The 12,224-nt window shown below is 42.8% G+C and overlaps 1 protein-coding gene across 1 annotated transcript in view; it reads left to right on the top strand.

The window, feature by feature from the left end:
* LOC103740956 (dedicator of cytokinesis protein 8) overlaps positions 1-10,736 on the top strand; it is a gene marked incomplete at both ends in the record, with an annotated part of 25,436 nt that extends 14,700 nt beyond the window's left edge. The window contains 5 exon segments of the mRNA XM_008841635.1: positions 3,193-3,336; positions 4,870-5,001; positions 5,611-5,745; positions 7,093-7,182; positions 10,500-10,736. Of these exon segments, the coding sequence (XP_008839857.2) occupies positions 3,193-3,336; positions 4,870-5,001; positions 5,611-5,745; positions 7,093-7,182; positions 10,500-10,736 (738 nt within the window).
* Between the last annotated feature and the right edge of the window lie 1,488 nt (positions 10,737-12,224).

Here is a 12,224-nt window from a genome sequence, read left to right as displayed (position 1 = left end):
TGGAACTCGCTATGGAGACCTGGCTTGCCTTGATCTCTTGATCTCACAGAAATCTGCCTGCCTCTGCCTTTCAAGTGCTGGAATTAAAGGTATGCACCAGGATGCCCAGCACACATCATCCTTTTTTTAAATTTTTTATTTTATATGTATGAGTGTATTGCCTGTATGTATGTAAGTGCACCCATGTGGTGCAGTGCCCACAGAGGTCAGAAGAAGGCATCAGATCCCCTGGAACTGGAGTTACAGACAGTTGTTAGCCACCATGTGGGATTCTGGGATTCAAACCCAGGTCCTCTGCAAGAGCACCCAGTGCTCTTAACTGCTGAGGTGTCTGTCCAGCCCCATTGTCCTCTTTTCTTACTTCATTTACCAAACTATTTCTTATAATTCTCTTATGCTTTTTCCCAATTACTGCATTTTATTTAATATTTTTCACTTAATTGAATTTCACTTTTTACCTTTATGTTTAATAAGCCTTACTATCCTTGTCTTACTTAGAATTCAGTTGACTTGCTTATAATCATGCATGCCAAGCTGAGATAAATTTGTTATTCTAGAACCCACAGAGACTCCTCATTATCCCTATATAGGAAGATGAAGCTCCATATTTTCCTATAATCTTTATTCCTTTTATTAGAGAATATTCATTGGGATTTATTCTGTCCATATGAACTGTGTACATTCTAGCCAGAGACATTGTGTAACTATTCTATTCAGCAACAGTCACGATACTGCTACAGTAAGCATGTAGCCTGTGGCTCGTCTTGAGGAAAAGGATGAAAAGGGTGAGAAGGAAGGAAGGGGCAAGTGGGAGGCCTTCATAATGTGTAGAACCTGTGAGCCAGGTTCTCAGGTGCACAGTCATGTGACACCTATGGACGATTTCTTATTTCTCTCACACAAGTCCTATGAAGTCTGTTTGGAAATGGATGCTTGAAAGTGAATGATATTGAGTCCACACTAACCTAAGGTAAAAATGGAATCCATTAATCTGCATGGGGAGGTGAATCCTCAGTAGTACTTGCCAGCCTAGACCTAGAGACCCAAAGCCATGTTGTCACCACCTTCGGTCCCAGTCTTCTGTAGTGTGGGCTTCATTTTTCACATGCAGAATTCCGACACTGATTGAGTTAAAATTGGGTTCAAGTCCAGGAGAAAAGAGAAACGTCTCATTTCCAGAAGTTTCAGAGAATGTCTTTGGCCATCTTATTGGTTCTGACTGAGTTATGTGTTCAACCCCAAATCAGTCATAATGGTCAAAGTAATAAGATGGTCTCATTGTCTGTGCCACTGTCATAGGTCCACATCTAAAGTTATCAGTCCTTGTGTAAAAGAAAATGAGGGGGGCTAGAGAGAGGGTTCAGCAGCTAAGAGCACTGGCTGTTCCTATAGAGGACCTGGGTTCGATTCCCAGCCCCCCATATGACAGTTAACAATTGTCCTTAACTCCAGTTCCAGGGGAATTTGATGCCTCTTTTGACCTCCATGGGCATTGCACAACACAGACAACACTTACATACATTCAGGCAATACACTCATACACATAAGATAAAAATAAACAGTTTTTAAAAAGAAAATGAGGGTATGTTATGTAACTGAAGAATGAAGGAATTACAGGCAGTGTTAACAACAGACATGTACTGCTGATTTCTTAAATGTTCGGTGCTTCAGTTTTTAACCTTTTTCTGCCACGATAAAATTCAGCCTTTGGGAAAGACTTGTAGAGATAAATATGTTCAAGGAAAAATAACTTTTGAGTTCACTGAGTTCCAACCAACTGAGATCATTGAATTCCTGTGCCCTAGAGTGTAATATTTATTTCACAAACATAGATATGGACAGTTCTCCATACTGCTATGATTTTCACCTGAACGGAAGCCAGAAATGCCTGTACAAAATCTTTTTCCTCTGACTACAGCTAGTAAGCTGCTTAGCTTCGTATCTATTCCTTTATATGTAGAAACAGTGTCATGAACAATCTCAACAGTCCTAGTGTCCTGAGTTATTAGATTCCTTCAGCTGACTTTCTTCGACCTTCTATCATGAGTTCATTATAATAGTCCAGGTTTGGAAGACATATCAGTCACAAAAGACTTTGAGAAACTCTGCTTGTGTTCATAAAACTGTATTGCAATATGGATGTGAGGGGATAGGCTTCTGATGACTACCTCTTCTGGGATTCCTGAAGGTGATTCTCTTGATCTTGTTAGCCAAGTCAGAAGGCAGGCAGCTTTTAATTCCACAAAGCATATGGCTTACTGGAGCACTATGCCGAGAGAATTTTGGGAGGATATCGAGTTCCAGATGGAAAAACTGCTATTATTGATGAATTGTGTTTGCTACATACACAGCAATCAGAAGGAGTGGCATGTGTGCTATTTTTAATCCTGAAACCATGGCAGTTTCCCATTTCTTCTATACTCCATATGTCCTTCCATAGCTTAAGCCAAGAATGACCCTTGGCATGTCAGAAGTACTAGAGTCACTGCCAGGTCAGATGTTGGGTAAGGCAAGTGGTGTGCACAGGCACAAAATGTAAGCAGAAACTTATTCTCAGAGTCAAGCAAGTACCAAATCAGCATGTCCATGACCCTGAACATGAGTATTTCCTGAAAGTTTGTGCCCTCAGTTTCTCATTTGAGTCAACCTAGCCCTGGATAGTACATTCCCTAGTTTTTATAAATAAGAATGTGTAAAAACAAAATGTTTGTGGGTGGAGGGGACCAGCAGCTTTTACACTACTATAAACCATAGCACTTCTGTAAAGAATTCTCATTGGCTGCGGTCATATGTAATATTATGGCTGTTTATCTGAAAGTCAGATGGTGGTGGCAGCATGCTTCAGCAAAACATCCTCAAAAGCCAACAGTTCACTCAGCTGGTGAAACAGGAATCTGTTCACTGATTGTTGGCCTTGACCCTCCCTTAAGGTTATCTCACCAACCTGGGGTTGTTTCAGCTACACTGCTGATGGTTAAAAATTGTGGGGTTTGGTGACAGGTTGCATAGTGTGACCTTTCAAACAAAACAGCATCTAGAAACTCCTGTGGGTGGAATCACAAACTTGTTATAACTTCGGCCTGGTGAAGGTTTGGAGTGTGGCTTCCTCATCCTATGGTCTGTCTGGGCTTCTGGGGTCCCTTATTAGTCAGGTCCCCTTGTTCCCTGGGCTCATATTAGACTGTCTTACAGAATATTTCTTCTAACATCCTGGAGGAGTCTGCCGTCTCTGATGATACCTTGTCACCCGATGAGGACAGAGTGTGCTCTGGTCAGTACTTTACAGAGAGTGGACTTGTGGGCCTCCTGGAACAGGCTGCAGAGCTCTTCAGCACGGTCAGTGCCCATTGGGCTCAGCCCCTTCTCGCACTTGTCAGGACCATGCAAGACAGGGCTGGGTCTGACTGGATGACCCTGCCTAGATCCAGGTAGGATGTTGATGTCCACAAATTGCATCAACCTTCCAAGGGAGGTGAGGGAAGCCTTTCAGTACTGAAATACTCTGGTTTTTGCTTCATGCTCATTGACTGGGCAGCAGTTTTACAGTATTACTTCCACTTAATAGGGTGGAACCTAAGCCACAGAGAGGTGAGATGGGTTACCCAGGGCTACACAACCAGTGATGAGGCACGTTCTCATGCCCTCATTTTTCCCCTCATAGAAGAAAAGTCAGGAGGAGCCACTGTGAGGAGAGGGCAGGGATCCTGGTGTCTTTCCTCAACACTCCATTTGTCCTCAGGATCCATACACACCAAGGCAGCTCAGAAAGATGAGATAGCAAAAGCCATGGAGACTTCCCTCGGTAACCCAGTCTGGGTATGAACACTTCCCATGAGAGAAAAAGTCCAGAAAAGCCCCTGAGATTCAGGCCAAGAGGGAAAGGGATTAATTTTTTAAAGGCTTAATTAACTAAGCCCAAGACAGATTAATTTTCATTTTAATCACCACCCTTACCCCTAAGAGTGATGCCAAGTAAACATTTAATACTTCATTTAGCTAATCTAATTCTGTTTCCTTCCTTATATTATTTAAAAATTTTTAAATTTATTTTTATTTTATGTATAAGTCTTTTGCATACATATAAGTGTGCCTGTGTGTGCAGTGCCTGTAGAGGCCAGAAGAAGACATAAGATTCCCCTGGAAATGGAATTACACACGGTTATTAGCCGCAGTGTGGGTGTTGGAGCCAAACTCAGGTCTTCTGGAAGAAAGACAGTGCTCCTAATTGCTAAGCCATCTCGCCAGCCCTCCTATATTATTTTTTAATTTTCTGATCTTTGCCTCCAAACTTCCTATGTTTTCTATATATTTTAATGATTGTGTTAGCTTTATTTCTTTTCTTGTTTTTATTTTGTTTTAGGAGTGAAAAAGTCTTCTTTGGTTAACTTTTCATTATACAAAACGATGGGCTTCCGTACGACATTTTTCACATGTATGTGTCAATATACCTAGCTCCTGTTCACATGTGTACCCATTAACTCTTATTTCACTGAAATTCTAGAAAATAAATTGGTTAGAACCCTCTTAGCTCCTCTGAGACTTTGCATCAGGCTAGAGGGGAACCTCTGATGAGCTCAAAATCTGCAAGCCTGCCTTGCAGAGTGCCTTAGTGGCTGAGCCCATCTCTTCCCCTATTCTTAGTCTGTAAAAAGCCTTCTCCCTAGTTAACATCACCATACAGGACCCTTTAGCGATGTGTCTGGTTTGATCTGAAAGCTATGACACCCCGAAAATTGCTCAGACAGCCCGCAGGCCCTGTAAAACACTGATGCAACAGTAAGTGTGCTTGCCAGCACATTGCCTACATAATTGACTCTGGTTGCTCTTCTTAAATTCCAGTGCATTAAATCCTCTTCTTCTCTTAACAAGGGAGGCTTGTATGAGACGGTTAATGAGGTCTACAAGCTGGTCATCCCCATCCTGGAAGCGCATCGGGACTTCCGGAAGCTGGCCTCTACACACGACAAGCTGCAGAAGGCCTTTGACCACATCATCAACAAGGTAGCTGAACACTAGGGTTCTGTTAGCTGCTGTCAGGTGACCCATCCTATGGTGTCAGGTGACCCATCCTAGAGGTGCTCCACCATCCTTTTTCACTGGCTGCAGACTGGCCTTGAGCTCAGTGTTGCTGTAGTTCTCACCATCAGACAAGGAAGGGCTGGAAACTGACTGAAGGAAGGCAGGTGGAATTGCTTTATAAATGGAAAAATGTGAGAAACTTTTAAGTTCACTTAGATGAAGCCACAGACATCTTTCCTAGGATTTCTTTGTTATCGCTTCTAACATTTATTTTGTAAGCACTAAAACTGCTTAAAAGCGGGTCATGGTGGCACACGCCTTTAATCCCAGGACTCGGGAGGCAGAGGCAGTACAGATCTTCGTGAGTTCAAGGCCAGCCTGGTCTACATAGTGAGTTCCAGGACAGCTGGGGCTACCGGAAGTCCCTGAATCAAAAAGACCAAAACAAAACAAAACAAAAAAACTGCTTAACAAAGCGAATCCTCTTTGTCAGCTACAGGAATAAAATGTCTGCAGCACAGTGAAAGATCTTTTTAACCCAGTGGATCACTGGTAGTGACATGACTAAAGAGAACTTTTCTCCTGTAACAGGATCAGAAGAGAATGTTTGGAACTTACTTCCGAGTTGGTTTCTGTGGTTCCAAATTTGGGGATTTGGATGAGCAAGAATTTGTTTACAAGGAGCCTGCAATTACTAAGCTTCCCGAGATCTCACATAGACTAGAGGTAAGAAAGAGATCCTGTGTGCTCAAGATTGTACTCATCAAGAAAACCAAAGTTTAATGAGCCATTATGTTTTTTAAAGTCATGTGCTCGGCACTGACCTATATATAAATATATATAATAGTATGAAAGTATTAGATGAGATTGTGAGTTTCACAAAATTTGGACAGTTTTCTCTTGAATCCTATATATATTTTACAAAGTTTAAAATTTAAATCTTGAAGAGTTATTTTCAAGACTATTAAATTCAGTCTGCATCCATGATTTCTTACAGCCCTTTCTAAATGTTGCTAATAGGTACCAACAGGCATGAAGTCATAGAACTTTCTGACTTGAAGGTCATCATCTTGACTTTGAGGCACTTTTGCCAAACTACTAAATCACTTCCCCTCCCCAACCCCAAAAATGGTGATTGTCATTTTGTTGTCACTGAACAACACATTCTATCTGAAAAGTAGCTCTGCAGTAGGCTATGGCCGGCTCCAGATACACCCAACATCTACATAATGTAACAGGAAACAATAGCAAGTCCTTGCAGAAATGGTTGAAAGGAGAGAGCCAAAAAAATGGTGCAGAGATAAGTCAGAAAAATGGAAGCAATTATTGAGAGAGCCAGACGCTGAGAACTTGGTGATAAAGTCAAGGGGTACCCCAAAGTAAAAGCTTCTTGGGCTGAGAGACTAGGGTCCTCTGAACAGCTGGACCCTAGTCAACCAAAGTTCCCTGTTTATGCTGTCTTGCTGTTACTTTGAATGTGTCCCCTCTTAAGACTGTAAAGCTTAAAAATTTGTGTCACTCAATTGTTCCTTGTACTATTTACCCCTGCCAAGACAAGAGGTCTCAACTCAGAGAAGCCAGTCCCCAGTGATGTCAGGCAGCTTGCCCAAAGTCATTCACCTCTGAGAAGAAAAACTAACCATTGCCCCAGGTCCTTAATTCCCTAATACTGTGTCACTTGCTTAGAATTAGAAGTGTGTATTTTGTTCCCTTGTATACTGTAGCTTGCCATATTATGGGAAGCCAGCTGACTGCCAAGTTTCCAGGGGACAAAATGTAAGAAATAGTGTCATGCCCCTGAAGAGGTATCTAGAAATATGATGATGTTAGTTGAATTTGAGACCAAGCACATATATTGTGGGAGGCTTAGATAGTTGAGAGTGCTGGACTTCCTTATACTTTCATTTATGTCTCTAGAAATGCTGAAGTTTGCTACTTAGCTCAGAGAGACTGTCCATAATCAATGAATAAATTCTGCCTTGAACTTATTCCAAACTCATTCCACCTCTGAAAAGACAAAGAGTTTCTTTCTTTCAAAATGAACTTTATAAACACATGGCTTCTTTTCTTCAGGGATTTTATGGTCAGTGTTTTGGTACAGAATTTGTGGAAGTGATAAAAGACTCCACTCCTGTGGACAAAACCAAACTGGATCCCAACAAGGTATGGGGGAAATAAAACAGCTATCGAACTCTGAATCCTTTTTCTACCCTGAAAGCACAAAATGAATTTCTGTGTCTGGACTCTTGCCAGTCATTTAAATGCAACCATGATTTGTATCATAGTGTAGTGTAGTGTGTGTGTGGTATGCACATGTGTGCCCATGTGTAAAGGCCAGAGATTGACATTAGGTGTCTTCCTCCATCATTTACCACCTTATTGTTTTGAGACAGTCTCTCTTTCACTAAACGTGGATGGAGCCGGAGAGGTGGCTTAGTGGTTAAGAACAGTTGCTGCTCTTCCAGAGGACCGGGATTCAATTTCCAGCACCCACCTGGCAGCTAACAACCATCCATAACTCCAGTTCCAGGGGATCTGACACCTTCTTCTGGCCTCTGCAGGCATTGCATGCATGTGGTGCATTTACATACATGCAGACAAAACATTCATACACAAAAATAAACATCTTAAAAAGAGGGCAGTGAGGGGGTGTATGATCAAAGCACAGGATATACATTGTTCTACTTTGCCTTCAATTGCTGTAACAAAACACTCTGACCTATATCAACTTGGGGAAGAAAGGGTTTATTTGGCTTACATCTCCAAGTTCATCACTAAGGGAGCCTAAGGTAGGAACTCACGGCAGGAACATGGAGGTAGGAGCTGGAGCACAGGTCACGGAGGAACTGTGCTTACAACCTGCCCAGGGGTGGCACCTCCCACAGCAGTCTGGGCCCTCCCACATTATTCAACAATCAAAACAATGCCTCACAGACATGGCACAGGCCAGTCCAGTGGAGACAATTCCCCAACTGAGGCTCCCTCTACCTAGGTGTATCAAGTCAACAACTAAAGCTATCAAGTGTATACATATATGAAAATGTCAAAATGAAACCCATTACTTTTTATAGATAATAAGTATTTTAAAACACTAGAGTAGGGGCTGGAGAGGTGGCTCAGCAGTTAAGAGCACTGGTTGCTCTTGTGGAGGACCAGGTTCAGTTCCTGGCACCAACATATTGGCTAACAACTGTCTGTACCTCCAGGTCCAGAGGATCCAATGCCCTCTTCTGGTCTCTGTGGACATTGCACACATGTGGTGCACTTATATACATACAGACAAAACACTTGTACACATAAAAATAAAAATAGCCCTTCTCCTATCTCGGGTCTTGGAGATCTTCCAGCAAGCTTGTCTCTAATAGCTGTTTTTCTCAGATGTGCAACACAGGGGTCTGGGACCCTTTACACTTGGACCATATTGGAAGGAGGGAGCAGCCACACCCACTGTCCCCAAAACCTTCTTTTCTAAACCATAGAGGTCTTTCAGTGGGCAGAATTAATGCTCTGTAACTCTCAGGACCAAGAGCACATCCACCCGGGAACATCTCTGGCCACTCTTCCTCTGCACATGCTGTGATCCGCTTCTTCTCTGTAGGGATGGACAATGTATCTAAAGTAACTGCTAGAGCCCGACATGGTGCGTTTTATCCCAGCACTCGGGAGGCAGAGGAAGGTGGAGTTCTGTGAGATGGAAGCTAGCCTGATTACATAGCAAGTTCCAGGCCAACTGGGACGACAGGGAGACCCTGTCTCAAACACATACACACACACACATACACACACACACACAACCAGGATGAGTTAAAAAGAAAAAAAAAAAAAAACCTCACAACAGTACCATACTTCTCATTATAGTTGTATGATAATGGATATACAGAGGGAAAGGTCAGGGAGAAAGGGCCCTCTTCATGTGAGTCCCTCAGTTCTGTCTTCCAGGACAGAATGAAGATGATGCAGATAGAGAGAAACCAGCCAAACACAAATTTGTCTTTCTTCATTTGTCAGAACACTTACTCATTTAAGAAACATTCCTCAGCTGAAACCTAAAGCAGTCACTGTGGTAAGAGGTGAATGGAAATGTTTGGAGTCCTTGGAAGATAGGATTGGCTGTGTATCCACAGTGATCTGAGCACAACCCAAGTGCCTCTCCCCTATCTTAAAATTCCCAAGGTAGGCTGTGAGAGTCCTAACCAACATCACAACCAGATTTCATTATTCAAAAACATGATTTACAGGGTGAGGTCGGTGACCTACCCACGGGTCCTCCCCACTGGGCGGGTGTCACACTGCTCCTGTCCATTCCTCTTCCTTGTGTTTTTAAAGAATTCATCTTCATTAATGAGCGTGTGTGTGTGTGTGTGTGTGTGTGTGTGTGTATTTACATGAGGCATGCAGTGACACTCACTAGTGTTCAGTTCTATGCATTTTGACAAATGTATGTAACCACCAGCACCACAGTCAAGATACAGAACCATTCCATCAGTCTGAAATATTTCCCAGGCTCCTTTGTCATCTCTGCTGTCAGCCCCTAGCAGCCCCTGGCTGTCTTCTGTGTAGAGCTGCCTTTCCAGGTGCACCTGCAGAAGCATGCAGCCTTTCGAAACTGGCTTCATTGGCTCAGCGTACACCATCTAAGATTTACCCATGTTGTAATAGTCCCTTTCATTTTATGCTGAGTAGTATTCAGGTCTGTGATGTACCACACTTTGTTTAATAGATAGATAGATAGATAGATAGATAGATAGATGATAGAGATAGATGATGAGAGAGAGAGAGAGAGATGGATGGATGACAGATAAATATAGAGACAAGAGATATATATCCTTGTGGAGAGGCAGGGCCAACAGGAGGAAAAGAGTGGGGTGTGGGGAAGGGAGAGACTTCATGGACCTTCCTTCTTTCTCCACAAGGGCCTCATGTGGGTGATCACAGACAGATTCTCTATTTCAAGAGATCAATAATCACATCCAACCCAAGAGTCACACAAGTGGCAGTGGGGTTCTTGGGTGGGGGATGCCATTTAGCTGCATAAGGAGCTCCAGACTTGTAGAGTGACCATACATTTTGTATTCCCCCATGATTATATAACCATTCCAACTGTCCCATCCTTAAAAACACTTGGTACTATCTCTTTTCTCTAGCAAGCATGTCTTCATCATAGCAAATCTGTAAAGGAAGGTTTGCCTCTTGGAAGGGCAGTTTGCAAACTCTCATGCTGAGGCCTCTGTAGGCCTTTTAGAGGGAGCAGCAGGGAGCAGCATCTGCCTGTTCCCTGAGGTATATTTTCTTCCCCAACTTCAAGGTCCTCTCCACTCTCTGAGGTGGTGAGGAGAAAGGGCAGATTCTGAATTCTGGCCTGAGGCATTCAGCACAGATTGGAAAGGAGGGCTGGGCTGTGTCCCAGCATGCCCCTCCAGGCGCCATGAATCTTGTTGGCTGAATGGTTCATCTTTTCCTTCCCCTCCCCTTTCCCTCAGGCCTACATACAGATCACATTTGTTGAGCCCTACTTTGATGGGTATGAGATGAAAGACAGGGTGACCTACTTCGAGAAGAATTTCAACCTTCGGAGGTTCATGTACACCACTCCCTTCACCCTGGAGGGGCGGCCTCGGGGAGAGCTACATGAGCAGTACCAGAGGAACACTGTCCTCACCACCATGCATGCCTTCCCCTACATCAAGACCAGGATCCGAGTCATCCAAAAGGAGGAGATAACGCACCCTGAGGGGAGTAGCCACCCCAGGAGTGGGCTCAGGTGACCTTCACATACCAGCCAGGCTTGAGAGTGTCTGCCTATAATCCCAAAACTCCAGAGGCTGAGGTAGGAGGCTCAGGAATTTGAGGGCAGCCTGGGCTGTGTAGCATGTTCAAAGCAAGTCTAAACTATGTAGTGAGACCCTATCTCAATAAACTGAGGGCTGGAGGTGCAGCTCAGTGGTAGCATACACAAGGATGTCCTTGAAATACTATCTTGAAGGTCTTCTCTCACTTTCGTGGTGCCAGGGAATCCCATTGAGGCAGCTATGCCTTTTGAAACACTACTTCATATTAAATACTTAACACTTTAAAGTTATATCTCTAGCATAAATACATTCCATATTTAATTATGGTATTTGTTATTTTTCTTCATTTTAATTTTAAGTTTATCCAACTGTCTATACAGTTGGCCCTTCATACCCAGATCCATGGTGTCAAGCAACCATGGGCTGATGTATTGGAGGGAAAGTTTACATCTATAAAGAATATGTATGAGTTTTTTTCTTATCATTTTTCCCTAAAAAATACAGTAAAACAACTATTTACATGACGTTTTCAATACGTTGGGCATGATAACGAATCTGGAGATGATGTAAAGTACAGGAGGGATGTGCAAATACCACACCATTGTACCAGTTATTTTTTCTCATTACTGTGTCCAAGTACCTGACAAAACCAACTTACAAGACTTATTTTAGCTCAAAGTTGTAAAGGTTTCAGTCCCTCATGGTAAAGATGATATGACAGAGCAGCTCAGTTCACATCATAACAACCAGAAAGCAGAAAGAGGCTAACAGGAAGGGGCCAAGGACAGATACCACCGCAAGGATATGCTCCCAGGGGCCTACTGCATCCAGCCAGGGTCTTCACCACTCCCCACTGCCATCAAATCATGAATCCATCAAGAGATTCCTCCACTGATGATGTCAGAGGTCTCTACTGAAAATCCAGACCCCAGTACAAGAGGCTACTGGGACATTCAAAATCTGAGCATCCTCAGATTTTCTTGTGGTTGGGGAGAGTAGTTCTCTGAACCAATCCTCCATGGAGGAATAAATGACAGTGTTAAGATTTTTACTATTTTAAAATTTAATATTTTAATATTTTAGATAGTTTTTCTGTAGTGTTAGAGATTGAATCCAGGGTCTTGTGCTTACTAGACAAGCACTGTATACCCCAGCCTTTTATTTAAAAAAATTATATCTCAAAACCTCTAGGTGTTTTGGGCATTGTTACATTGTAAATTACTGGAGAGGGAGCCACAAGCAAGCAGTCCCATTGAGGTGTATATGGAGGAAAGGCTGAGCTGAGGCAGACAAATCAACCTGCTGACTTCTGATCCCAGGTTCTGCCCATGACTTTAAAGAAGCTACTCGTCTCCAGTTTCTTTATATGTTGACAAGAAAGGCCCCCTCTATATCTATTTTAATAGAATTAATCAA

This window comes from Nannospalax galili, unplaced genomic scaffold (genome assembly GCF_000622305.1).
Source record: "Nannospalax galili isolate Female #2095 unplaced genomic scaffold, S.galili_v1.0 scaffold8200, whole genome shotgun sequence".
Lineage (NCBI taxonomy): Eukaryota > Metazoa > Chordata > Mammalia > Rodentia > Spalacidae > Nannospalax > Nannospalax galili.
This window is presented reverse-complemented; position numbering and strand designations above follow the sequence as displayed.